We start from the raw sequence: 25640 nt of genomic DNA on the forward strand, positions 1-25640 counted from the left end.
GGAGGGGGTCCTGATAGGGAGCAGTATTTTGTGAGGTACTCCTGGCTGATACACACATTGATGCAGAATCTAATGTATCAATACAGCAGCCACTGCTGTGATGGCAGGAAAATCATACACTGTGTTTCCCATGCATTACTGTAGTAACAATACGTAACGATTTACAACATGTTTTCTACGCATTTAAAACATCGACCGAAGTCCAACGTCACAGTTTGACGCACAGTCAGACGCTGACTAAATGTTCAACGGGCAAATTTCAAACCGCAGCGACTAAAACACAACTAAAAAAGGATTTCAACAAAGGTGGTTGTGTTTTACCTCGTGATGTAAACCCTTTACCTTTCAACCTCTTGGAGCACTTCTGTGGACCTCTCTTCTAATTTCCTCTCAGTTGTCTCTAGTGTGCAAATGTGCCTTGATTGATTGTGTCAATTACAGGGAGGCTTATTTCAAACGAGCAGTAGGGGCTGTGTTGCTAAGCGGTCAATGGATGTCATAGATTACTTTAAGCCCCTTTAAGTCCAGCTGCAATTTGTATAGCCTAATAAAGGCGAAGACCAGCTGAGACAAATTACTGTAGCTAAATCCCTTTATCTACCTTAAATAGTTAGGGAGCAAAGACAAAATCTGATTAGAAACCTAACAAGGCCAGTATAACAAGAGAGAAGACAGCGTAGGGGTGACTTTATGATCAACAGCCTCAAGAAAACATGACTAATGTAGAGCATGATGCCAAACTTGCATCACTCAACATGAGTTCAGTGTTGAGTGACAGAGAGCTGCTCACAGATGCTGAGAGATATTATAAATCAGTGAGCAGCCTATTAGACATACAGCTTTAAAGCCCTTATGAGGTTAAATGGTGTTTTAATGGGGAGTGTTTAGTTTTCAGCTTTAAAAGTAAAACAAATTCTGCTCGTTTCAAAAGCCACGACAATGGATGAATAATCAATAAGTATACATTTTACTATATCAGGCATATATGATTTAGGATTTTCTTTTCTTCTCATCTTTGGAGTTTTACAGCAACCAGCATGTGCAATGTTGCATTGCTTCTACCTTCTGGGACTTTTCCATTACTGTACCATTTTAATATTAAATACTTCTAGTCTCTCATGAGGTCAAATAGCCATTTTACTTTCCTTCCATACTCTATGGAATAATCTGAGATTTCTGTTAATCCAATTTTCCCCATACCTACTACATGCATTATGTATACTGTATTTACTGTACTGTAGCCCAGCTGGATGCTTCCCCAAGGTGAATACCGTGTCTCATTCTGGTTAACTTTACCTGCTCACCTCATGTCTCTTTTTTAAAGCTTCCTTTGCCAATTTATCAACATTTTGATTGCAGTTTTTTTTATTAGTTTACCAAAATTGCATTTAGAAAGCTTTCTTCTTCAAAACCACCGCTGGGATAAGATAGAATTATGATGTAACAATTAAAATCAGTTCATGAAAGAACCAGCTTCACTGTCAATGTTTTATTTACATCACTCCTTTGTACATTTACTGCTGAGAAATATGGGGCAGGGTGTTACATTCAAAACACAGGTCAATCCCTTCAAACTACTTAATTTTTGCTTATGCCACAAAAAACAAAATCCGGAGTGGAATTAATTATATTATGTGAACTTCATCAAAACAGTAAGTGAACAAAACTCATATCAAATGAACAACTAAACGTTTTGACTGAACATTGTACACTATAATATGCACTTACACAAGAACAAAACAAATACACTCACCATGAATATTTAGAAAATATCCTTAGTAAATAAATACTGCGATACAAAATTATGTTTTCATCGACATCTTTCTGTGCTCTGAAACTCAAAACTCTAGAGATTTGTGAATAAGAGAAAAGTATATCACATAGTTACTACAGATTTATTCATGATCCATTTTGGTGTGAAATCTGTTGTTTACTCTGAGTGGTAAACACTCTTTAAATATATCCCCTGCTCTTCAAAAATCGTTAACATCTCAATTTCCACTCTAATCACATTTTGCACAAGCTGTTTGACAAGAGAGTAAACAGTTCAAACAAAAAGACCTATTTGCAACGCCGGCATTAAGTTTTCAATAATTTGTCAAACTGAAAAACTGCACGAAGATGTCAAAACTTGCGGTTTGTTGGATCAGTTCTCTTCCCTTTCAGAAGGAGGCACGGTTGATGGCTCCTGTCCTCAGGCAACAAACGTTCTTGGTTGAGGAGCTGCTCTTTGTGGCTGTGTCTGCATGCGACTGGTAACCGATGATCGCTTTTGGCGAAACGCCTAATCTCTCTTTATACACACGTCTAAAAAAGGAAAAAGGCAAATAGAGACATTGCATTTCAGCAAACACACAAAAATATTTCAGACTATATAAGATACATATTCCTTGACCAGTGTTCTCTATTAATGTATCCTGATGTAGAAAACTAGTTTGCTGAGGCCGTCCAATGAAGCTGTATCATCAACATTTTGCCCAAGAGGGATTTTCCCACAGGCCTATAATGCTGAAACATAATACTAGGGTTTTACTGCTGAATACAAGCAGCTCATTTTGACTATTGGTGATAAAATATTTGCCAAGTAAAATCTTCATCACAAACTATACATGCATAAAAGGGCTCTAAGTAAACCTGGGCTGTACAAGTGGATATTCCCTTTACTATGAATGTGTTTTCTTTAAGATCTGTCATCAATAAGTGTGGCATTGTCAGGTCACCCTATGTGTGTGATGGCGTCTTTGTTTTCGTAGTCTGTGGTCCATATTGCTATTTTATCTCCTTTGGCACGGACGTTAATGACGGCTCCACACACATCGTCGCTGTGTTCATCAAAAGCTTCGCCCACAAGGCACAAGAGCTGCGGGAAAAATCAGATGTCATTTCCAAATGCCTCGTGACTGGGGAGTAGTTAGAGACAGGTGTGCCCTTTTCGACTTCGTCGCAGGAGGAAAAGCACAGGCATTATTACCAAGGCCCAACCACAGCCACCTCCTGGTTGATCCAATAAGGAAGTGACTAAAATTGCAGTTCGCCGAGTGGCCACTAGAGCCAGGTTTCTTAATAGACCAGTTTCTCATTGACCCCCATGTTAAACAGGCTGTTTTCACAGCATAATTAAACCTATTTAAGGCTGGTACAAAAAACATTCTAGTCTGTACATTTAGGTCATATCTCCATGATAACACTGAGGGGTGTGAATTTTTTTGTACCAGGCTAGTTTTTTATTTTATTGGAGGTTAAAGTTTGGGAATAATTAGGGGCGAGGCCTCTTAAGTGACAGCTAGCTGCTGGCCCTTACTTCACCTCAGAGGTAAACGTCAGCCAGATGGACGCATCTCCCTCCCCCCCCAATGTCACATCAATGCCATTTTTTGATTAGAGGAAACAAGGCGGAGTCAGAGTCTGACAAGATGGCGAGTACGATTGGATCAAGTTTGGAGAACAGAACTCGACGGAGAGGCTACGTCCATTTTTCATAAAGTCTATGGTTATTACTTCCATTGTTTACACCTGTGCTTTTCCGGCTGTGATGTGACAAAATGTCTATAATTAATACCCCACAGGACTGAACATACCGTCTCCAACCAGAATCGATCCAGGTCTGCTCTACGCTGCTGCTTTGACAGAGTTATCAGCCAGCGGCCACCTCGGCGATTCCGTTCATCCTCCCACATGGGCTCAATCCCATCCTGTACCCACATCAAATGTCACAGCTCACAACACAATAAATATCCCAGTGTATCCATATGAACAAAGGCTTTCATTTATCACAATACCTTTAGATCAGTTTAGGAGTGCCAAAAGTAGTTCAATTTCATTGTTGTTCCTCTTAAAAGCACAATTCACAAAACTTGAATACCAATTAATGATACATATTGATAGACTATTGCACTTGACGAGACACTCTAGATTCACTTCCACATTTTGATATGCAGTTCTGTCTGTTGTGGCCACGTTCTCATTATTGAGCCAGATAAGCACACCGTGTTTCGTGTCGTGCCAATCCCATTCTTGCATCGCCAATTTACGTGAAACATAGCCGGTGTAAACAACATTAGTCGACCTTGAGAAAAAAAAGAAACAGCCAATAGAAACAGTAAATAAGACTAACTTACATGCGTCCTATGAGAGAAGTAAAAAAAAAAAAAAAAACATTTAAAGGTTAGGCCTAAACACTATCAATTAGGCTGCCAATAAAACTGTGGTGTGGGTCAAACAACCACACTGTTCACCTGACAAGGTGGGATCAGTCTACGTCCTGGCTTACTTTGGACAGTTTGTAGCACAGACCCTGAAGAAGGCGATATGAACAGAATGCCTATTGTTAAAATAAAAATAATCAGCTTTCTCAGCTCTCCTTTGATGTACTTTTGAGCCCTCGCCTCACTAGAATAGGTGTTTGTTTTCTTTAGTTCTTCAAGAATGCAACAGAAAAGCTTGGACTTTACAATTGTAAGTCTACAATTGTAAATTCAAAAGCCGAACTAAAGCGATTTCACAATTTATCAGCCAATCATGGCAACTGTCAGGAAACATCTTGTTTAGTTAGATATACATGGGTAACCAGGTCAGTGTGTAAACACAAGGATTCTCGTTCACTGCATTGTTGCAATTCCTCATTAAGTAAAAAAAAAAAACCTTTCCGTCCCCTGCTTCTAACGATCCATCATTATTTATGACAGATGAGTTCCAGTTTCAGTCTTGAGTGATGTTCGTAACCAACTCTACCCTCAAGAGCCGTTTGTGGCCACCAGAGAAGATAAAGTGAAGCGCAGTGAAGTGAAGTGCAGTCGGTATATGAAATAAACTGTGTTTTGACCCCCCCGCCCCCCAAATGGGTACTGCGGCACTGATGATGGAGGGTCACAGGTAAGCAAAACTGAATGAATCAATTACTCTTCAGGCCACGTGACTTCTTGTTTAATACTCTTCGTTCCTTTGTTATAAGATTTTTAAAAAAGGGACCACAATGCACCACAATGTTTCTTTTCTGTAACCCTGTTCAAATCCCCATGAATTAATGTGAATATCTACTCAGTGGGAGACAATGCACAGTTTAAAGATGCTATAATAAGTGATGCTTACCTTAAACAGTGAGTAGTCACAGCCAGACATCAAGTTACTTGATAGCTGAATGTGATTGTATAATCTGGGAGGAAGGAGGATATTTTATGTTCAACAGTGTACAACAGAAAGTCTTTTTGCAGCCTGGCTGAAAAAACATGGCAACATGGTTTGGGTTGAATTTCAACTTCAAAATCACCAGCAACTGACATTTTATCATCCATCAAATGTATCCCATTTTGGCACAGATGTTAAGATGCACAACTGGGAGAAAGGAAATACAGTTTATTCCATTTTACACTCAATTTCCAAAATATTACATTTAGTTAACTGTCTCTCCACGACCGAAAAGCAATTTATTAGCAAATACAAATTTGCATTTTTTAATTATGAAAAACATATTTATTTATATTATGTTTATGACCATGTGTAATTTGCCTGCATTTAGTCATGTCACGTATACAGCAATATACTTACGCCCAGAAGTCCTCCACAGTGTCAAATTTTGATATTAGACGAAGGTTGGCTTGCCATGTTTTGCTTTTGTCATTCTTGAAAAACCAAAGAGCCCACCTGCAAATCAAAGAAGACTTTCAACTTACACATTTTCCATCATTAGTCCTGTTGCTCATTAACAAATGGTTTCACTGGAAGAGATCAACACGTTTACCTCTAAACTTCCTGATATTAAGATGAGTAAAGCTGCTTGACTGTGTTGTGAAGTAAGGAAATGAACACAGCTGTGGTCTTACTTGTTTTGTAAGGGATGCTTGATGTATAATGCAGGAATCATAACCTTTGGAATGGTTGTTACACATTTTTCCTTTTCAGGATGAGCAGGGACTGAAGCTGACACCTAAGAAACAAAAGAATACAAACATTCATTAAGAAAATAAAAACTTCTGTATTTCTTTACTGTATTTGTGCATGTTTTGGCATTTCAGACAATTAACTTCCTTCTTTAGACAATAAAGTAAAATTTGATTTTGTTCACCCATGTCCATGAGACTTCTTATAGCCTTAACACTTTTTCACCCCGTCTCGTGCCTGCAATTGCATCAATGGCCCTCGTCCCACCAAACGTAGCACATATCCCTAGAATCCAACGCCCAGTGCTGCTCAGACCAAGGTTCATAATATCCAGGCTAGCTAGGAAAGCTCAATAAATACGTGGGAACATAAGCTGCTCTCTTGAGAAGTAACTCTCAAACGTCCTTAAGTTTAAAGTTTGGAGCTGCTGCATAGACAACAAACAGGAGACTGATTTTGTTTTGATTTATTTTTATACACAACTGAGCTTTATTCTGTTGTAGCATTGTCACATGTGAAACAGAAAATGTTCCCATATCCTCAAAACATTTCCCTGAGCGCTCTCTTTGTCATCTATAACAATCTTTCACATTTCACTGTCTATGGAGCAGCTCCGCACTTTATACTTTTACACACATTTTTGTTTGAGCGCTCTAGCTTCTGGATATGGGAGAGAGTTGTTCATGGTGTTCCTCGAGCAAAACACTGGGTGTCTTTCCATTTAACTGACCAGCGAATTTGAAGCCAAGTTTTGAAATGTTGCCACAAAAAACAAACGGCATCTAACACTGGCATCAACAAGATTAAAATGGAGAGGTCTTTAGGAATGTGTTTCAAATCGGAAAGTTTTAATTGTTCCGTCACGTCCGCTGGTATTGGCCATCTTTCATGCTGTCTGGGAAAAAAAGACGCATTGTGGGAATATCTGGGAAGATGCCAAAAATCGGAAACAGCTGATCACCTGTGAGTTAAATATATTCTATGTCAGAGTTTATTTGGCAAAGGTGTTACCCTAAACTAACCTGTTCATTGTGCCCAGTAGTAAAGTTTAGCCGGCTGTCGAAGTTCCCATCAGATGGTTGACTGGGTAACATTAAAGTCCCACTCCAGACATGTTTAAAGATATTAAAAAAACTACTCTGCTATGATTAATATTTTGGTAAACATGGTTTTCCGCATAGAAAGTAAAAAGAACAGATGGAAGCACATTTACCATTTCTCCCTCATTGAGGACTTTTGCATCGGGCCTTGACCCCATTAACTATGTTCTAGCTTCTACCCGAGGTGAAAGAGCAGCACGCAAACGGCCCATCAAGGCGACTAAACCCATAGGAGAGGATCGGCCATAGGCTTACACGTTTGAGCCGGCCTCAGACAGGAACGTGCCAGGTGCAACTCCTGGAGCCCTGCAGGTGGATGGACGGACATGGAGCTAACGTTAGCGATCTGCATCTGAGTTCTAGTTTTGGCGTTCTGAAGCAGCCGTCAGTCAGACTCAGATGAGGAATATGCTGTGTACTAAAATCGTCGACTAGCATAAGTGTCAGAACGGTATGTTTTTTTATTAGTTTCTGTTTGTTAGCTCAGCACTGGAGGTTTAAGGTTTCTTTGCGTCAAAGTTGTTACCCCAGCAAATTGTGTATCAGATGTTTATGGATTAGTGAAGTACCAATTAAAGCTTGACCTGAGTACATTTGACTCCAAATTCCACAGATGTGCACGGGCATCTCTTCTTTCAGGAGAGGAATGTGAAAACACCTCTCTAATGACAACATTTGCACAAATACAAGTCAGTACAGTCAATGTTAGACATTTTATGGGGACAGAAACAGAAGACAAACATTTTGAGTGGAGCGGGGCTTTAGATTACCAGGTCAGCTTACCTATACTATGCATTTTGTTATTGTAATTAATGGTAATATTCTTGTAAATTTTAAAGACCAAGATTGTTTGAGATGTACCGTAAACTTTATTTAATTGGAACAAATCCAGCTTGCATTTCTGATAAACATTTGGTGATGCTCTTCCTCCCCCAATGAGTAGACTGGACACCATCTGCCACTGTTTGCATTCAGATGACTCACCAACCGACCATCATCAAAGGCAAACTGTGAACAGAAATCATTGTAGCACGTTTTTTCTTTTCTTTAGCGACACGTGCGTCCTCTCACTCATCCAAGCCCCAGAGTTCATTCAGGGACAGACGGAGGTTTTACTCTGTCTCAACAGGGAGCAGCTTGGCGACATTTAAACAGCACTTAATGGGAGTGTTAACGTCGGGAAACCTCGGCTAACAAACGACTAACCTGTCAAAGGTGATAAGAGGACGTTTGAAGAGTTAACGTGACCGAGGCTGGCTGTTTAAAACCCTGTTTTTTGTCTGTTAAAACGGTGTCAGAGAAAGTGACTTATGCTGCAGTAAACTCACCCACAGAGCGGTCGCCATCTTCCGTAAATCACACCAGTGTTTCTGCGCGTGTTAAAACACCTTGATTGGAACATCTGTTACTCAATTGGTACTCCACACTGCGCATGCGCAAAAAGATGGACACCAGTGAATGTTGGATCCAGGATGTGGGACACAATGTTATTATACTCCTTCAGTTACTGATATCATCATGGGTATCATTTTCAGTTCGTCCTTGATACAATAAACTATATATCTTTTCTAATGGTTGCTAGGCAACAGCCTTGGTCCTTGTTTACTTCCTGTCAGCTGATGTCATTCACAGTCACTGCAACAGGAATCAAACTTGGACACATTTAGTATGTTTATGTCTACAGTTTTGAAAAAGTAGACTTTTCAAATATGTAAACATAAACATTGACAGCTGGCAGGAAGTTAACAAGGACCAAGGCAGTTGCCTAGTAACGGAATTCCATTAAAATGGTCTTTATTAGTAGAAAATTGTGCAGAATCAGAATCAACTTTATTGCCAAGTATGTAGATTACATACCAGGAATTTGACCAGAGAATACACTAAATCAAAAAAAAACATTCACACAGAATTTAGGAATTACAAATATACAAGAAGAATTTAAGAAAGGTATAAATATATAAAATAAAATATGTATATATGTGCAGGCGACTGCGTTAATGTATCGCACCATGATCAGGATTTCATCGGATACTGCAAAGCAATGGATGTACAAGTAATTAGTATATAGGTGGTCCTCATCTTGATCCTGAATCTTCTTTTGTGGTTTACAAACGGATTTGCAAACCCTGCAATCATGAGATGATCAATGAAAACAGAACCATAAAGAACAGCAAAACTGAGTGATCTTTCCAGGGGGATGGGATCATTTAGTTTAATTACATGCTTATTTGATAGGGACAGATGCTACCACATAGACATCTAAAACAACAAATCCTCAATGTAAAACATCACAGCATTTATCCAGCAGGGGTTTCCAACGCCAGTTTGACTTTTTGGCAGTCTAACTGAATCCCTCGTCTTTTGGAATTATTGCTGATGGCAATGTGTTACATGTTGTCTGGGTGGCAGGGGATCAGGATCATTCATATAGCCCTTTATTTAAAATCACAATCTAAAAGGTCATCGCAGCAGACACTAATTGCCCCTCAAACAGCCATAGTCACTTCTTTAAATGATGAAGCTCATTAGACACAAAAATGAGACGATAAAGGTTCTCGGACTGCACGTAAATTGTCTTGTGTTTATGATAGGAGTGCAGGCAGCGTAAAGAAATAATTGCAATGGAGAGCTTGATGATTACTGCACAGCGCTGTGGGGTAATATTGCAAGAACACAGTAAACACAAGAGTTCTCCTCAGTCTGTTGAGGTATGTTATAGGCTTAGTAAATTGTGCATATAAATATCAGAGATATATTCTACATTGTGCAGGCTTGGGGGAAATGTGCACTGATAAACCATGTTCCTGTGGTTGAAACATAGTCATGAAGTAACACATGGTGTGTAGGATGTGGTATGCTCCCTCAGAGACTGTAATGACCTTAACAAAATTCACTGAAAGTACAATATATACCTAATTTAACTATTATACAAGATATTTACAGGAATATTTATTTTCTTTTTAAATGTTGCATTATGGAAAACATTCTTATATTATTGTCCATATTTTATTGTGAAAATCAGTGTCCAACATGTTTTCTGAATATTGTTACACAATGAGTATTCATTAATATGATTAACTGCTGTTTTAACACAATTAACTCTTGGAGAAGTGATTAAATAGGTCTGAAAGAGACTCATTGTTGACTGTTCTTACCAAGAGCAACAGCCAAATGCCTCTGTCTACTATAAAGTGTTAAAATGTTTTCTTATATCACATCAGTCAGTAAATTTGCAACAAAAAGTAAAATCAGAGAATAAGTTCACTTTCAAAAGATTTAATGACATTTCCTTCAAACGTGTTCTGCTGTTAATTAAAATGTTGTAGTACTGAACGTTGTGTGATCAAAACAAGTGCAGTGAAATACTGTAAGTGCTCCAACTATAAAGGAGTTTGTTCAAAGGCCGGGTGTGAAGGATGTCAATGTAGGCACTTCAGAGGGTCAGCACTGTGCGGATACTGCAATGAGGATGAATTAAACAACAACATTATTATTAGGTGAGGGTGTATTAACAGAACAAAAAAGTGAAATGGCTTCACAAAGAAAGAAAACGATTCTCTGACTGCATAAAGGAACAGTTCTCACCTCTTCCCAGAGTGCATGAGGTCAAATCCCTCATTGATCTTCTCAAAGGGCAGAGTGTGGGTCACAAACTCATCCACCTTCAGCTTCTTATTCATGTAGTCTTCCACCAATTTAGGAACGCTCTCCACACTCTTCCACCCTGGGGGGGTGGATATCAAAAACAGTTTAATGATTGAAAATTTCATTTAGCCAAAACTAAACTAAATAGAACTAATGTTTCACCAAAAGGCTTTGGGCAAAGCACTTATTCTCCAACTACTAAAAGATAAATAGCTGCTTGAGCAAACAGACAGAAATGATAATAAACCAGTAAATCGTTTTACATGCTGAACTTAAGAGGATTAAAAACAGCATTAGCCTTTTACAGTTGCAAGACTAATTAAATACCACAACAAATAGATATATTCCTTAGAAAGCAATTTGCTATCTGTCCAATTAGCAAAAGGAAAGTTTAGCTCTAAACTCAGCTCAAGTCATAAACTTCTTTCTAAATAGCCAAGGTTTCCAGTTACAATATGCAAAAAGGCTTTGACCTCGCAGCAGCGTGACCACATTACATCCAGTACAACAAGTAATTGTCTAATGCAGTCAGTCACCTCCAAAGGCCGTGCCCTTCCACACTCTTCCTGTCACCAGCTGGAAAGGTCTGGTCGAGATCTCCTGTCCGGCTCCAGCTACGCCGATGATGACACTTTCACCCCATCCTTTGTGGCATGCCTCCAAAGCAGCTCTCTGAAAAAATAAAATGGTAACTTTCTTGGTTTCTATGAATGGCCAAATTACTGTATGAAAACTGTTTTATATGCTGCTTGTACCAGCTGTTGAGTACACACTATGTAAATCTGCACGGGCTCTACAATGTGCCAACCACGAAGACCAATGAGCACGATTAATTTATGAAAATGTTTTACATGTTTTGTTCTGTGATTACTATATGATGAAGTGTCTCACCATGATTTGCACATTTCCAATGCACTCAAAAGAGTAGTCCACGCCCCCGTCAGTCATCTCCACCAGAACCTCCTGGATGGGCTTGCTGTGGTCCTTGGGATTCACACACTCAGTGGCTCCAAACTCCTTGGCTTTCTCAAACTTTGAAGGGATGATATCCAGACCGATTATCCTGGTTGCCCCGGCAACCTTGCAGCCCATAATTACAGCCAAGCCGACAGCTCCAAGGCCAAACACAGCACAGGTGGAACCAGGCTCAACCTGAATGTGCATGAGGAAGAAAACTGAGAATTCAAGTATTGCTGAATCATGGTGCATATAACAACTGTACTGTAAAGCAGACTCGTCACATGTAATAAAGATATCACTTGCATTTATTATTGCCTTATATTGAAATGTCTAAATGTCAAGTTATATCTGTGGGTTCCTATGTCATGTGTTTTGTAAAGATACGAGATGTTTTTTTATGTTGCAACATTGCTATTTGTGAACATATCAAATACTGACTTTTTGGAGTCAAACTCATGTCACTAAGAAAAAATGAAATTACAAGTAAGTAAAGATTATTTCTAGAACACATTCAAACACAGCTTAAGCCGACCAAAGTGCTGTGCAAAAAGACAGCACCAAGTGCTGTATGAAATAACTTTAAAATGTAAACAGCCGCCATTGGCAAAAACTCATTTTCACATCAAATTTGCATGATTAATAAGAGTGACCCATTTCAGAATGAAGCCTGCAAACCGTGACAAAATGTTCAGTTCTTTTCATTGTGTCCTTTGGGCAACAAACTTGTTCTGCATAACAAGCTTCGAACAATAACACTTTAGAAAAAAATCATGTTCAGATGGTTCTTTTTTTCTTCCTCTCCCAGAAGCAGGCAGTCTTAATAGTGTAGCATGGCCTGCAGCCTGTGGTACCCACCTTGGCAGTATTAAGAGCAGCACCGTAACCTGTAGAAATGCCACATCCCAGAAGGCACACTTTATCCAGTGGAGCCTTTTCGTTCACCTTGGCCAGAGAGATGTCGGCCACTACAGTGTACTCCGAGAACGTGCTGGTCCCCATGAAGTGAAACACTTGCTTTCCCTTGCAAGTGAAGCGTGAGGTCTTGTCAGGGAGCAGGCCTTGGCCCTGGGTTACTCTGCAGGGTGGAAGCACAGGGAAAAGAGATTTACTTCATGTAAGTACGGTATGATGAAACTCAATGGCTCTGTACTTCTTGTTTTTTTTGGAAAAAAGCATTCAGGCTTAACCAACTCAAAGTGCATAAATAAGCCTCACCTAATTTTCTGGCAAAGGTTGGTCTTGGGATGTTTGCAGAATTTGCATTCTCCACACTGTGGCACATACAGCGGGACGACAGTATCACCTTTAAAAACGAGAATTGTGAATAATTAAATTAATGCAAAACACACTCACTCACAACAAATTTCAATAACATGTCTGGCAGCTCATACCTGGCTTGAATTTGGTGACACCCTCACCAACACTCTCAACCGTTCCAGCGCCTTCATGGCCCAAGATGACAGGGAAAAGTCCCTCAGGGTCACTGCCACTCAGAGTGTACGCATCCGTATGACACACCCCTGTAGCAAAGATCTGAGAGGCACGGTGTCATTTAAAGTTCATGTCAGACACTGCCGCTAGATGCAACTAAGCATGCTGCTAACATTATCTTAATTACCTAATGTCTAAGTTCAGGCATTCCTCTGTTATGAAACATCAAAATCATAGTCTGACCTAAAAAACTTTGGGCTGTGTGACTTCCAGGGTCACGTTATTTTCCTGCCGATGAGACAACTTCCTACATCTTACATCACATTCATTCAGGTGATGCTTTTATCCAAAGTGACTTACAAGAGTAAGTGTATTCAGCCATGAAGATACCGACCCAAAAATTGCAAGAATCATGAGAGTACATAACATCCATCAAATAAGCAAAACTGTTTCAAGTGCTGCATTTTAGAAACAAGAGAAAGTTTTTGCCGATGTTGTCATTTTAACACTACAAAATAATCTGCGTTCCAGTACCCACAGTACCCCACATAGTACGTTAAACGGAGTATACTAAAAATACCAGTCCTCAAAACAATTTCAGTCAAAAGCAACTGGACTGGTTATTTGTTTCCTTGACAAATAACCAGTCCAGTCGCTTTTGACTGAAATTGCTTTGAGGACAACGATGACCTGGAGGAATGAGAACATGGCCTACACAGGCCTAAAAATACCAGTGTTTTTCTGGCTATCCTGACCCACATTCCTTTGCGTAGCACACATTAGCATGAAGTTCTCTGTCCAAATTGTATGCATACTGCATGCAATAGTACATACGTTGCAAGGGCAGCTTCAGTACATGCTACAAGCAAAACAAAAAAGTGTGCAATATGGATCTCAGAAGCAATTTCAGTGGCAAACAAAGAATGCAATGGTTCGGTTTACCTTGATGCGGACTTCATTGGCCTTGGGTGGTGCTACCTCCACCTCCTCAATGGACAGAGGCTTCCCGGCTTCCCAGGCAACGGCTGCCTTGCACTTGATGACCTGAAGGCAATGCACAGTGACAGTACATGTTTTCCTTTTCATGTCCAGACATTAGTTCTGCAAGTGACTGAGTGACTGCAGGCAGCAGTTGGGGCACATCGTGGGTAAACAGGTGCACAGTGCACTTTTAACTATACAAGGCTTTTGCAAAGAGCTCCAGCAGCCTGGCTTACTGCTTTAAATTACCGTAATACCTTTAATTAGAGAGGTTTTTTAAAGATACTTCCAGTTTCCCAGGCTACGTGAGTGAAACATGGATTTATCATCGAGCGAAACTAGTTTTCGCGGTTTCTGAGAGAATCAGAATCAAATATATCAGCTTTGCATTGCAGTGACTGAGCAAAGATCCCTGTGAAATATTGGAGGTGTTGTTCATTCAGCGTGACCGTGTGCGCGCTAGTTGAGAAAACTTTTTTGTGCTGCATGTGAAATATTGATGCAGCCTTTACGACACACAAGGGAATAAAGCTTTTAGGTGTGGTTTGCGCATATTGTGGGAAATGCACTTACTTTTCCAGCTGTCTCCATTTTGGTTCCTTCTGTACGGTTTCTATTTGCTGGTGTGATTTGCGCCTCAGGAGAGGGAGGGGCGAGAAGGAGTTAACGCCTGGACCAATGAGAAGCGACGACGCGCAGCGTAAGCATGACGTAGGCGCGGCGGAGAAAATGATATTTCTTCCTAGATAGATTTTTTTTTTCTGTCTACCATACATCATTTTAACCAATTATTTGGTGATTTATCTTGTGTTTTAAATATTGGGCTTTCTCTTTGTTTCTTCTTAATGCTTATTTTAGTCTTTTCTTTGTATGATGTTGTATATTTATCTTTATATTTCTATCTATTTCATATGAAGACCCAGGCCAGAGAGAGAAAAACCAGCAGTTGAAAGTGACATTAAATGTAAACTAAGGGAACTCTGTGAAGACCATGCAATAAGTGGAACAGCACCAAATGTATTTACTCTTAATTTCTGAATATGAATGTGGGTAATGATTTGCAGAAAAATAAGTCAACTGTGCATAATTTTGTACATTTCCATTCAAACCTCACAATAACTGTCAAATGTATATTTATTTTGTTGTATTTCACAAAAAGATCTATAGCAAAAGAAAAACGTATTTGTATCTTCTCCCTTATTGACATTTCCAGAATCTATGACAATGCAAATATTTAATTATTTAAGTTGTAAATACTGAACGCAATAGAAGTCCACTGCAGGTTAACAACAGTTAATAATCTACTCTCACATACCTGAACACTATCTTAATCCACCACTTAAGTGCAATGATTTAATTGTACCGCTCATTTCTGTCATATTCAGTCATACATTTTTTATCTTATAGATTTCCTCTACATTTAACCAATGATTTCTTTTTCCGTGGATTTTATTTTACCTGTATTCTTACATCGTCTTCATATATATTTAAGAGTTTACTGCTTGTTTTTTGATACTTTCTGTATTTATTTAGCTAAGAGTTTATTAGTTATCTTATACTGTATTTTTTTTTATACCTCCCGTGTGTTTTTGTAAGATGCTGTAAACTCAATTTCCTTGCAGGAGTCATCCCAAAGGTACCAATAAAGAAAAGTCTAAGCCTACGGTTCTACGTCACATTTCTGCATGGTTTTATAGTCTACGGTTGGACAATTGTCTTCCAAGGGGAACACTCCAGTTTAAGGGGCCGAGGGCGATGACAAAACGGTATTCTCAGAATCAGAAATGCTTTAATAATCCCCGGGGGGAATTTATTTTACAAATTAGACAAATTGGGAAACCATGAGTCGTGTGGAGGGTATCCCAGCCGACTGTTTTTGTCAGTTTTTTCAGTACAGCACCTCTAAACTTGAAGTGTCAGTGTTTTGTTCCCCACATTAAAGTACCAAACTCAAAGGGAAGCAACAACAAACAAAAACACATTTTTGATCAGGGCACTTTAAGATGGCTCGTCATTCTACCACTTAGACCTGAGAATGATAATTAAAGACACGGTTATAAAGCACCTTTTAATCACAGCCTTTGAAAAAAATGTGTCAAATCTGTTTGCGATTCTACAAATTAGGGTATTAAAATGCTTTCAACTAACAGTATATCAAGATTTCCAACACATTTTCCCATATCGGAGGAAATTAATACATGGAGGCTTGTGAATGTCTTTTTTTTCTCTGGATCTCTTGACATCTTAAATCAAAGTACAACCGGCGTGTCATGACCAAACTCTTGAACACAATCAGTATGGGATAATAAGCATCTTCACACAGGAAACGCTCCTTAACAAACTGAAAGATCCCCGTTGCGATACACACAAGCATACATATGAACCTTTAGATAAAAATCACAAAGATCCATCACATATTCAAAACTGGTAGAAAAATAAAAACAAAATAGAGAAATCCATTCAAGTTCTACAGAGGCAATGTCCATATTCTGAGTCCGACAGGCAAGGCACTGTCAAAGAACGCAGCCGCTTTGCTTGTGTAGCACAAGACATGGATGAGACCGTCACACCAGACCATAGCCGTCAGATCATCTCCCGCCTACAAGTGAACAACAAAAAAACAACCGTTATCTTAACACCAGGAAAACAAAATACAATCTTTAACATGTGGAAAAAGCGCAAACCTCTGAATCCACGTCCTCCTCCTCCACCTCCTCTTCCTCTGAAGCCTCCTCCACCACCTCGTCCACCTCGTCCGCCTCCAAATCCTCCGCCGCCGCGGCCCCCTCCAAATCCTCCACCGCGGCCGCCTCGAAAACCACCTGAAACAAGAAAAAAATTAATCGAACCACTCTTACAAGCCGTGCTCTAGAAAGACTCAAAAGAATCGCACTTTAAATCCACACCAACTAAAACTGCCTGGAAAGGACCCCAGAATATCACGTTGTTTTGTGTCACGTTCGTTGTAATTTTATTTTTATTTTGTTAATTGTTTATATTTTACCGGAAGTTTTATATTCAGCTCTTTGGTCTGTGAACGGTTAGAAGGGCAAAAATAAAAGGACATAAGACCATCATTCCTGGCTTTACTCATTTCGACTGGAACGCTACACTGACAATAATTTCAGTGCCCAGGCGAGGAAACCACTCTGGTTGTGTTAAGTGTCATGAGCTCCACATTCATCAACGTTAGGAGACATGATTAATTAAAATGAGAAAGTTAAGACGCCTCACCGCCTCTTCCTCCACCGCGACCCCCTCGGCCCCCTCTAGGCGGACCCTTCTCTCCTGGCGGCCTGGGGAGGAACCTCTGCAGCGGGAGGAGCTTCATTGGATCTATATAGAACTGAAAGAGACGACGCAAATCACACAGTGTGACACACAGAGACACTGGAATACTTCAAACTACGCAAATGCACCGTTAAATGTTATACTTTCATACCTTCTGCATTTTCTTAAACGAAGACGCCTTCATATTGTCAGAAAGTTTGACTGAAAAATACTGCAGGAGAGGTCAAGGAATTAACAATATCGTTAGAAGCAAGACCTATATTTAATCACCAGAGGTAGAACTTTACTTTTTAACACCAAGGGTTGTTTTCAGAGGTCAAGTGACTGAAATAAGGTCAACAGAAAGGATACAAAGTCCCGGAGCTGGCCGAATATCTCATCCACCTTCCCGATCTGCTCCTTGTTTTCCAAGTACACTGGGGCGTTGAAGTAGGGCACTTTGTTTTCCTCTGTTGTACACTTGCACACAATGTCGTCTTCACACGGATGTACGAACTCTCCCAGTGCTGCAAAGTAAAACACATGAATGACAGTTAGTTGGGTGTAAGGTGTTCTAGGCATCAAGACACAGGCCCGGTTCAAATATCTGCCTCTGGATGACTTTGTGAGCCCTTGACACATGGTTGCCTTTGTTTAGAGATAGAGCCCACAATTCATGCCATTTTGACATTGAACGGGTATGCCAAACATTTTTATTTATAAAATATTGCCTTATATAATATAAAATGTGGACAAAACTTCAAATAATGAGCTAAGTGTAAAAGTAATCCCTGTTAGAAAATAACTAGATTTCTGTTTATCCTGAACACTCCCGCACTCCAATTTCCCCCACAATGTGATTTCTTTTTAAAAATGCCGAAAATTCATTCATGACAACAGAGAAGAAAACCAGCTATGTTGGTATGTGTTCAGTCACTTCTTCTTTACCAGCACAGTGGCCAGTTTAATTATTTTTTACTGTGTGTTTCAGACTTTTTGCCTTGACTTTTTTTTATACCTGGTATGAAAAGCATTTGTCAATACGAGTATTTCATCAAAGTTTAAAATTCTGGTATCTGGTATTGATGTGTTCAGAAATCCAAGATGGTTGAAAGACTGCAGGCTGATGTGAGCTTTGTGCTTTTCAGGCACTTCCATATTTTTCAGCACAAAAGAGTTTCGTAGTTGTGATTCCAACTTGGATGTTGATATGAATTATATTGTAACTTTCCTGTGACATCATCAGCACTCGTCATGCAGGTGCTGTCATTTGAAGCGTTCAGGGCTGAACATGGATACTGGAGCTGGGCCCAATGGGCCCAATTTCTACAAGCTGTTAACTTCTGCAGCATATGGTTTCATGATCTTACCGACGACATATTCTGGAGGGCCATAGTCTTGTTGTCTATTAAAACCACCTCTGCCGCCGCCACGTCCAAATCCACCTCCTCTGCCGCCTCCAAATCCACCCCCTCTGCCTCCTCCAAACCCACCACCTCTGCCTCCTCCACCTCGGTTAAAACCTCCACCTCCTCTGCCTCCTCTTCCTCCACCTCCTCTGAAAGACATTTTTCTTCAAATCCTATGAGAAACAGGAAAAAAGGGAAATAAGTCAGAGCAGAACTGCAGGACTCCTACACCCTTTCAAAGTTAAATTCAAGCACCTAACAGCTGTGGTAAACTACATATTTGTATACAGTATAATACTTATTATTGCACTTGTTCATCACAATAAATGATATGCTATTGTCTTATAAACAACTGCCATGATGTTTTAAGACATCTTTCTACAGAAGGACGACAAATGAACTCGACTAACAGATCAACAGAAATACAATCAACTACTTTTATAATCTGTTAATCAACAAATAAAAACATTTTTTTAATGCAGAAATGTCAGAAAATGCCGTTTTCAGTCTCTCAAATGTGCAGATCTTATTTAGTGTTATATCATATATACAATCCCATAAACATAACATTTGAAGCACTTTATTCAAACCTTGAAAACACCACAGTAAAATCCAAGTGTTTTCAAGGATTTCCAGCACCCGTACGAGCATTAAAAACATGTGAACTCATGGTTGGTTAAATGCTAACATCGTGGATTGAGCAGCACTGCAGAAGTTGGAGCTAACATGCTAACGTTAGCTTCATTCTGTCATTTAGACTACAAAACTCACCCTTCATTTACCAACAAACCAAACATTGTGGGTATTCACTTCGAAATATAAACGTCAACAGTCTGCAACACCATATATGCACAGTTGAAGGAGATTACTCACAAATTTGATCGACTTCTTCGGAGCTATTTACTCCCGAGCGACGTCCATGCGATGACAACACGTGTGAACCAAGCGCTGCCGCAAAGCACTCACCAGTGTCGGGAAGTGTCGTAAAGCCACCGCTCTAACCATGACACACATCTAACCGCTGCAGACGGTCTGTTGGTGGAGTTGACTGAAGCATCAAGACAAAGTTAAAGAGACCCGGTCAGTGTAACTTTACAGACTTCAGTAGTGATATAATATGACACACAGTTATTTCTGTGTGACATGAAATCTGTGAATATTCCAACAATATGTTTTTTTTTACTGAAATGCAGGAAATTAACTTAATTGGCATCACACAACAATGTCAACAGCAGCTCAGGTAAGAAAAAACTTAACCTAAGACATATTCACGGTTTGTTTTATTTTCAAATATAAACTGGGCTTATTGTTGACCAGTCTGTCTGTTCTGACAACTATTTTAGTGTGTTAAACTTATTTTGTGCTTATTCAATTTTGGGATACGTGAGTAAAAGCAGCGACCACGCCCTGTTAAAAGCCTTTTTTTTTCAGTGCGACACACAACCAAACAATGAACACATGTATTTGTCTCCCACAGGTGATCAAATGCAAAGCAGCTGTTGCAAGGGAGCCTGGGAAACCTCTCACCATTGAAGATGTGGAGGTGGCCCCACCTAAAATCCATGAAGTCCGCATCAAGGTCAGCTTCTCTCACAAGCTGTCTGTGATGCAAGATTATGATCTCCAACTTGTAAATACGTGCAGTTACACATCAAACCTCCCAGTGTTAATTGGTGATGTTTTTCAGCAACAAAATTAAATCAGAATAAAATTAACTAACTAATAATTTCTCATAAATGAACCGAGATAAGGCTTACTTCTAGTTTCTGCTTGGTTGGTTCATAGAGGCGACTATTACCGGAAAAAACTTAAAGCAGTTTGACTTCCTCTGTTTCCGTTTGTTTGTGGTGGCATGAACAACATATTGCACAACAAACACATCCACCACGTCATTTGAATCCGCTCCCTACCTGTTTATGCAGATTGTTGCCACAGGCGTGTGCCGCACGGATTGGGAATACCTGCATCAGGCTGGAAAAGGGATGAAGTTCAGACCATTCCCGTTAGTTCTCGGCCATGAAGCAGCGGGGATAGTGGAGAGCGTTGGTCCTGAGGTCACCGGATTCTCACCGGGTGAACTGTACAGCTCGCACACAAAAAAACAAGCTGTTGTGACATGACATGTGACTGTGTCTAAATTCTTTTTGTTGTTTTTCCAGGCGACAAAGTTATTCCTCTTTTTCTGCCACAGTGTGGGGAATGTGACCGATGTCAGAGTCCTAAAACAAATCATTGCAGGAAGAACTGGTGATTATTAATACTACAATTACACAGATACATCACTGTTGCTGTCATGGTTTTTAACTACTTATTGTTTTAACTATTTTGTGGCTTTTAGGGCAAATACACAAGTGGGTGTATTGGCTGATGGCACAAGCAGGATTTCCTGCAAGGGGCAGCAGGTGTACCAGTTCCTCGGCGTCAGTTCTTTCTCCCAGTACACTGTGGTTCCCGATAAGTCACTTGCTAAGATAAGAAGTGATGCACCGCTGGACAAAGTGTGTCTACTGGGCTGTGGCGTCTCCACTGGCTACGGTGCCGCTGTTAATGCAGCGAAGGTGAGATGATGCAGATCTGACGGATACTTGCATTCAAATCATAACTTTTTAATTCTCACCAACTCTGTAGAAGATACAGCACATTTACAAAGATTTATTTGCATGATAACCGATTGTAAACAGTTGAACTTATTATTACAACATTAATTTACCATGTGATGGAAAACATCTTAGCTGTAATTTGTATTTTTCGCAAGTTGCTGCACAATGAGGTTAAAAGTATGTAGCAGGACTAGTTATTTATTTTTCCCCACTTGATGTCGGTAGATAACAGGAGCACCACATAAGGGTACTAAATGGTGAAAAAACGGAGGAGTACCGTATATTGCCCTTTCTGTTTTACCATGGGGTTTTTTGCATTTTAAAATAAAATGGATATGAAACCAAAGGAAGACAGTTTTGTGGAAGAGATGAAAGGTCCGTAGAAAAGATAAGGATGTGTAGAGTGTCCCCTTGAACGCAATATCTAGAAAATGATCAAACCGCCATTGTGCAGACTTCGGATTGCTCAATAGTAGTGAAAGTGTGAATAAAAAAAGAATAAGGAGAAGAATCTGTTCTTTAAAAATACTCCGGCTAACATTGAAAGGGAAGTGCGTGAAAAGTGAAGTTCAATTTATATTTCTGATCTGTGTTGTCTGTTTTTTTTAATGGGGCTTGATAAATCCTTGACAAACAGTGAATTAAATGCAGTCAGGAGCAAGAGTTATCTTTAAACATGATGAAGTGATTTAATCCGATGTCTCTCAAACAGCTTTTGGTTGACTTACTCCTAAAGCGTGTTCATCCAGGTTGAAAAAGATTCCTCGTGCGCCGTGTTTGGGCTCGGAGCTGTCGGTCTGGCCGCCGTCATGGGCTGCCAGGCTGCCGGGGCGACGAGGATCATCGGCGTGGACATCAACCCCGCAAAGTTTGAGAAAGCCAGGATGTTCGGAGCCACTGAGTGTGTGAACCCCAACGACCACAGCAAGCCCATCCAGGAGGTTCTGGTGGAGATGACGGACGGAGGGGTGGACTACGCTCTGGAGTGTGTCGGCAGTCCCGTTATTATGGTGAGTGTTTGATTCAGGACAACAGTAGGGCTGCGTTTCCCCACTGATTTGATTCTGATTCTATTCAAATCAATTTGATTCGAGATATTTCAGGTCCAATACCCATTTTGAGAGAACAATTGCACTAAATTGTACAAGGAACACTCTAACTTATTTTTATCAAGATTGCAAAGGGAACGAGGGAACGACATGCAGCAAAGGGCCATGGGTCGGAGTCGTGGGCTGCTCCAGCAAGGACTCAACCCCTATACATGGGGCACTTTCTCTGCAGTGTCACTACCAGGGTACTCCACCTGGTGAATTATTAAAAATATTAATGTTTACATTAATTGACCCCAAAGCATTACATTGCATTAATATACTTTTTATTTAAAGTCAACACAATTAAGTACAACTCTACACACTCTACAGTCAGTGAGTAATGAGTCAGCAGGAAAAAAAAACAATAGTGCTTTCTTCAGTGCAGAGAGGGTATTTACTTAAAGTCACTACATCCTGAAAATGGCCACGCAAGTTTTTCCCTCAGCAAAATGTAGCCTAACTTTGGAGCGTTATTTAGCCGCCCTTATGAAGGAGAAGGAATCCTCTAGGAGTCTGCACAGTGTTGCATAGAGCAGGTCTGTGTGCACATCATCAGAAATAAAATGTGGCACAATTTGTGATTGTGCAGTTGTCATTTTTTGCACATTCTAGTTTCATCACATTCTTTGAATTTAATGATTTAAAAGCAGTATTAATTAAAGCAATTCTTACCTTAGTGGCATTTTTACACTTTTCTTTTGTAATCTTATCGTAAAGCTCCTAATAAGCGTATGGCGCACTAAAATGTAAAATAAATCCACCAGGTGTTAAAACTCAAAAATATTCTATTCTCATATATTTCTGATAAAAGTCTGACCAATCATTTTAAACGGTCCGAACAAAAATATTTGCAGAGCTTCCTGCCTGTCATTCGTCCATGGGAAGTCCGAAGTTTCGGACCTCCAACTAGGCAAAGTGGAACCTCCTACTACAGAATTTGAGTTGGTCGATCTCCCCCAAATTCACTAGAAGGAGGTTCCTCTTTGACAGGTATTACAGTGCACTTTACCCAGTTGGAGGTCTGAAAGGAACAGCACTGGAACGCAGCATTTCTCTCTTACCGCATGTGTCAGAGGAGGAGGGAGCATCAGAGGTCAGGCAGAGAGGGGAGTGCTGTGCGACATGCAAGAAAGGTAAGAATAGCTTTAAGACAGCTGGTGGTTTGTGTTGTCCTAGAGCTCTGCACTGGAGTCTACGACAGACGCCTGGGGCACCTGCGTCATTGTTGGGTGGACGGAGACAGAAGCAATGAGCGTCTTGGTTGAAAAGATCCTGATGGGACGCACCTTGAAGGGGACTTATTTTGGAGGTGAACTCAAAACAAGTTAGCAGGCCTGTTAGTCCACAGGAAAACAGGCCTTTCGTGAGGCTGCAGCAACATTTACAGTGACTAGAATGGTATTATGTGACAAGTGAAAAGTAAAACTCAGTGCATCTAACATCCACAATAAAATATAAAACACTGTGTAAATTCAGCATTTCTGGGCCCAATTTGATGTAAGACTTTGAGAAAGTGAACTGAAACATCATGTTATCTTAAAATTGTTTTATATATCAACAGAATTCACAATTGCATAAACCAGACAAAATGAAGAGCCAGTGAATGTTTCACACTTTGGTCGATAAATGATGAAACTATACGTTCACTTCAGATTTAAAGTAACAAGTCTGCACCCATTAACTGGATTCTAAATGAAGTCGAAAATGAGAACGGCGGAGGGGAAAGAGGGTCCACCAGCTAAAAATAAACACACCACAAACTAATATCTGATCTTCACTGAACATGAGGGATTTATATTATCTAACATCATAAGTGTATTCAAACCAAGGTAATTCCTATTAGTCACTAAAAGTGAGATTACACGAACAGATGATGAGGAAATGCACCTTTCTTAGCGGCTCATTAGCGTCCACTGCGTTGTGGTTCATGAGGTTGTCTTCTTTAAAGGGTGGAAGAGTGTGGATGCTGTGCCTAAACTGGTGGACGACTACATGAACCAAAAGCTGAAGCTGGACGAGTTTATCACCCACAACCTCCCGCTGGACCAAATCAACATGGCCTTTGAATATATGAAAAGTGAGAAAAGGTAAGAACTGATGCATCTGTGGCTGCTAGACTTCGACAGCGGTTTGTCAAACTGCTGCAGCGGCCTTCTTTGCTCCTTTTTTTAAATCTTTTAAACAGCGCTCCCCCACATCATCGAACGTCCGCAATAGAAAGGACATTTACTGTGGTATTACAAACTGGAAAATCTTGGAATTTGATTAATTATTTGGAAATTATCAAGAATTTTACAAACCCCTAATTCTTCAGGAATATGAATGATGTATATAATGATATAAATGAACTGTATATATTGTTCTATATATTGTATCTGTCGGTTGCAACTACCTATTATTTTCATTATTGATTAATCTATCTATAAAATTTTCCACGGTGACGTTTTGTTTCTATATTCAAACCTGCAAATATTCACATTGGAGAATCTTGAACCAGAGAAACGTTACTGACTCAAAACAATCCATCAATTGGATCTGGTGAGATTTCAGTTATCAGTTAACACTTTGTTCTTCTCTTCTTTTTTTTAGCATCCGTACTGTAATCAGCCTGTGGCCGGACGAGGCGACACCTACAGTGGCTGCCTATAAGAAGAAGAAGTGACATTCAGTGTTGCTTTAATGATATTTCACACACAACTCAGCAGTTTAAACATCTTAACGCGCCTTTTCTTATATTTACAAGTATTCTTTTACTTTGTAGTAATGGAGCATGCCAGCCACCAGAGGGCGGTGTTATAGCATGTTATAGTGCATGAATACCATCTAACTTTATGAAGACATTGCTTTTCCATCTGTAAATGATTCTGTATTTTTGTTCAGTTTAAATTCAGAGGTTGTATTTTTTACTTGATCTAAATGCTTAATGGACTTGTAGTTGTTTGACCGCTTAATTCACATTCACACAGACATTCACAGTCATCATTCAATCGTTCACACCACATTCACACACCCTTTGCACAGCACAGGGAGCAATTTGGGGTTCAGTGTGTCGCCCGGGGACACTTTGACATGCGGATTGATCTCCCGATGGGAGGACAACCCGCTTTACATCAGAGCCACAGTCGGCAAAATCGTTTGTTCTGACTGGAAAACTCAAGTTAAACAGCAAAAAAAGAGAGAAAACATATCATAGCATGAGCATATGCAGCTTTAAACTATTGCATTTATCTCTGGTTGAGGTTGAGGTTACTGTTCAGACCTAAGAGGTTTAAATCC

At 39.9% G+C, this 25640-nt stretch overlaps 4 protein-coding genes across 4 annotated transcripts; 1 reads left to right on the top strand and 3 right to left on the bottom strand.

Annotated features, from left to right (window-relative positions):
* Positions 1-2162: 2162 nt before the first annotated feature.
* LOC310947964 (eukaryotic translation initiation factor 4E-1A-like) lies at positions 2163-8323 on the bottom strand (the record flags this gene model as incomplete). Its single annotated transcript, XM_083914953.1, has 7 exons — positions 2163-2307; positions 2721-2860; positions 3579-3692; positions 5089-5152; positions 5545-5640; positions 5820-5923; positions 8306-8323. The coding sequence occupies 7 exons, from the start codon at positions 8321-8323 to the stop codon at positions 2163-2165; spliced, it is 681 nt and encodes a 226-aa protein (XP_083771079.1).
* A 1919-nt stretch (positions 8324-10242) lies between these two features.
* On the bottom strand, positions 10243-14640 carry LOC310948676 (alcohol dehydrogenase class-3). The gene is made up of 9 exons (XM_083915874.1): positions 14568-14640; positions 13956-14057; positions 12974-13115; positions 12798-12885; positions 12438-12657; positions 11514-11774; positions 11159-11294; positions 10563-10701; positions 10243-10435 (listed from the first exon to the last, which is right to left on the bottom strand). The coding sequence occupies exons 1-9, from the start codon at positions 14583-14585 to the stop codon at positions 10411-10413; spliced, it is 1131 nt and encodes a 376-aa protein (XP_083772000.1). The 5' UTR covers positions 14586-14640; the 3' UTR covers positions 10243-10410.
* Positions 14641-15983: 1343 nt separating this feature from the next.
* gar1 (GAR1 homolog, ribonucleoprotein) lies at positions 15984-19560 on the bottom strand. The gene is made up of 7 exons (XM_083915856.1): positions 19547-19560; positions 18635-18846; positions 17637-17791; positions 17437-17496; positions 17229-17340; positions 16679-16816; positions 15984-16593 (listed from the first exon to the last, which is right to left on the bottom strand). The coding sequence occupies exons 2-7, from the start codon at positions 18831-18833 to the stop codon at positions 16583-16585; spliced, it is 675 nt and encodes a 224-aa protein (XP_083771982.1). The 5' UTR covers positions 18834-18846; positions 19547-19560; the 3' UTR covers positions 15984-16582.
* A 146-nt stretch (positions 19561-19706) lies between these two features.
* Positions 19707-25503, top strand: LOC310947770 (alcohol dehydrogenase class-3-like). Its single transcript, XM_083914703.1, has 10 exons — positions 19707-19753; positions 19867-19913; positions 20151-20252; positions 20596-20746; positions 20833-20920; positions 21012-21231; positions 22023-22283; positions 23541-23673; positions 24313-24451; positions 24954-25503. Exons 2-10 carry the CDS (start codon positions 19896-19898, stop codon positions 25024-25026), a joined length of 1185 nt encoding a protein of 394 aa, XP_083770829.1. The 5' UTR covers positions 19707-19753; positions 19867-19895; the 3' UTR covers positions 25027-25503.
* Positions 25504-25640: the final 137 nt, after the last annotated feature.

The sequence above is a fragment of the Echiichthys vipera genome, assembly GCF_963691815.1.
Source record: "Echiichthys vipera genome assembly, chromosome: 6".
NCBI lineage: Eukaryota > Metazoa > Chordata > Actinopteri > Perciformes > Trachinidae > Echiichthys > Echiichthys vipera.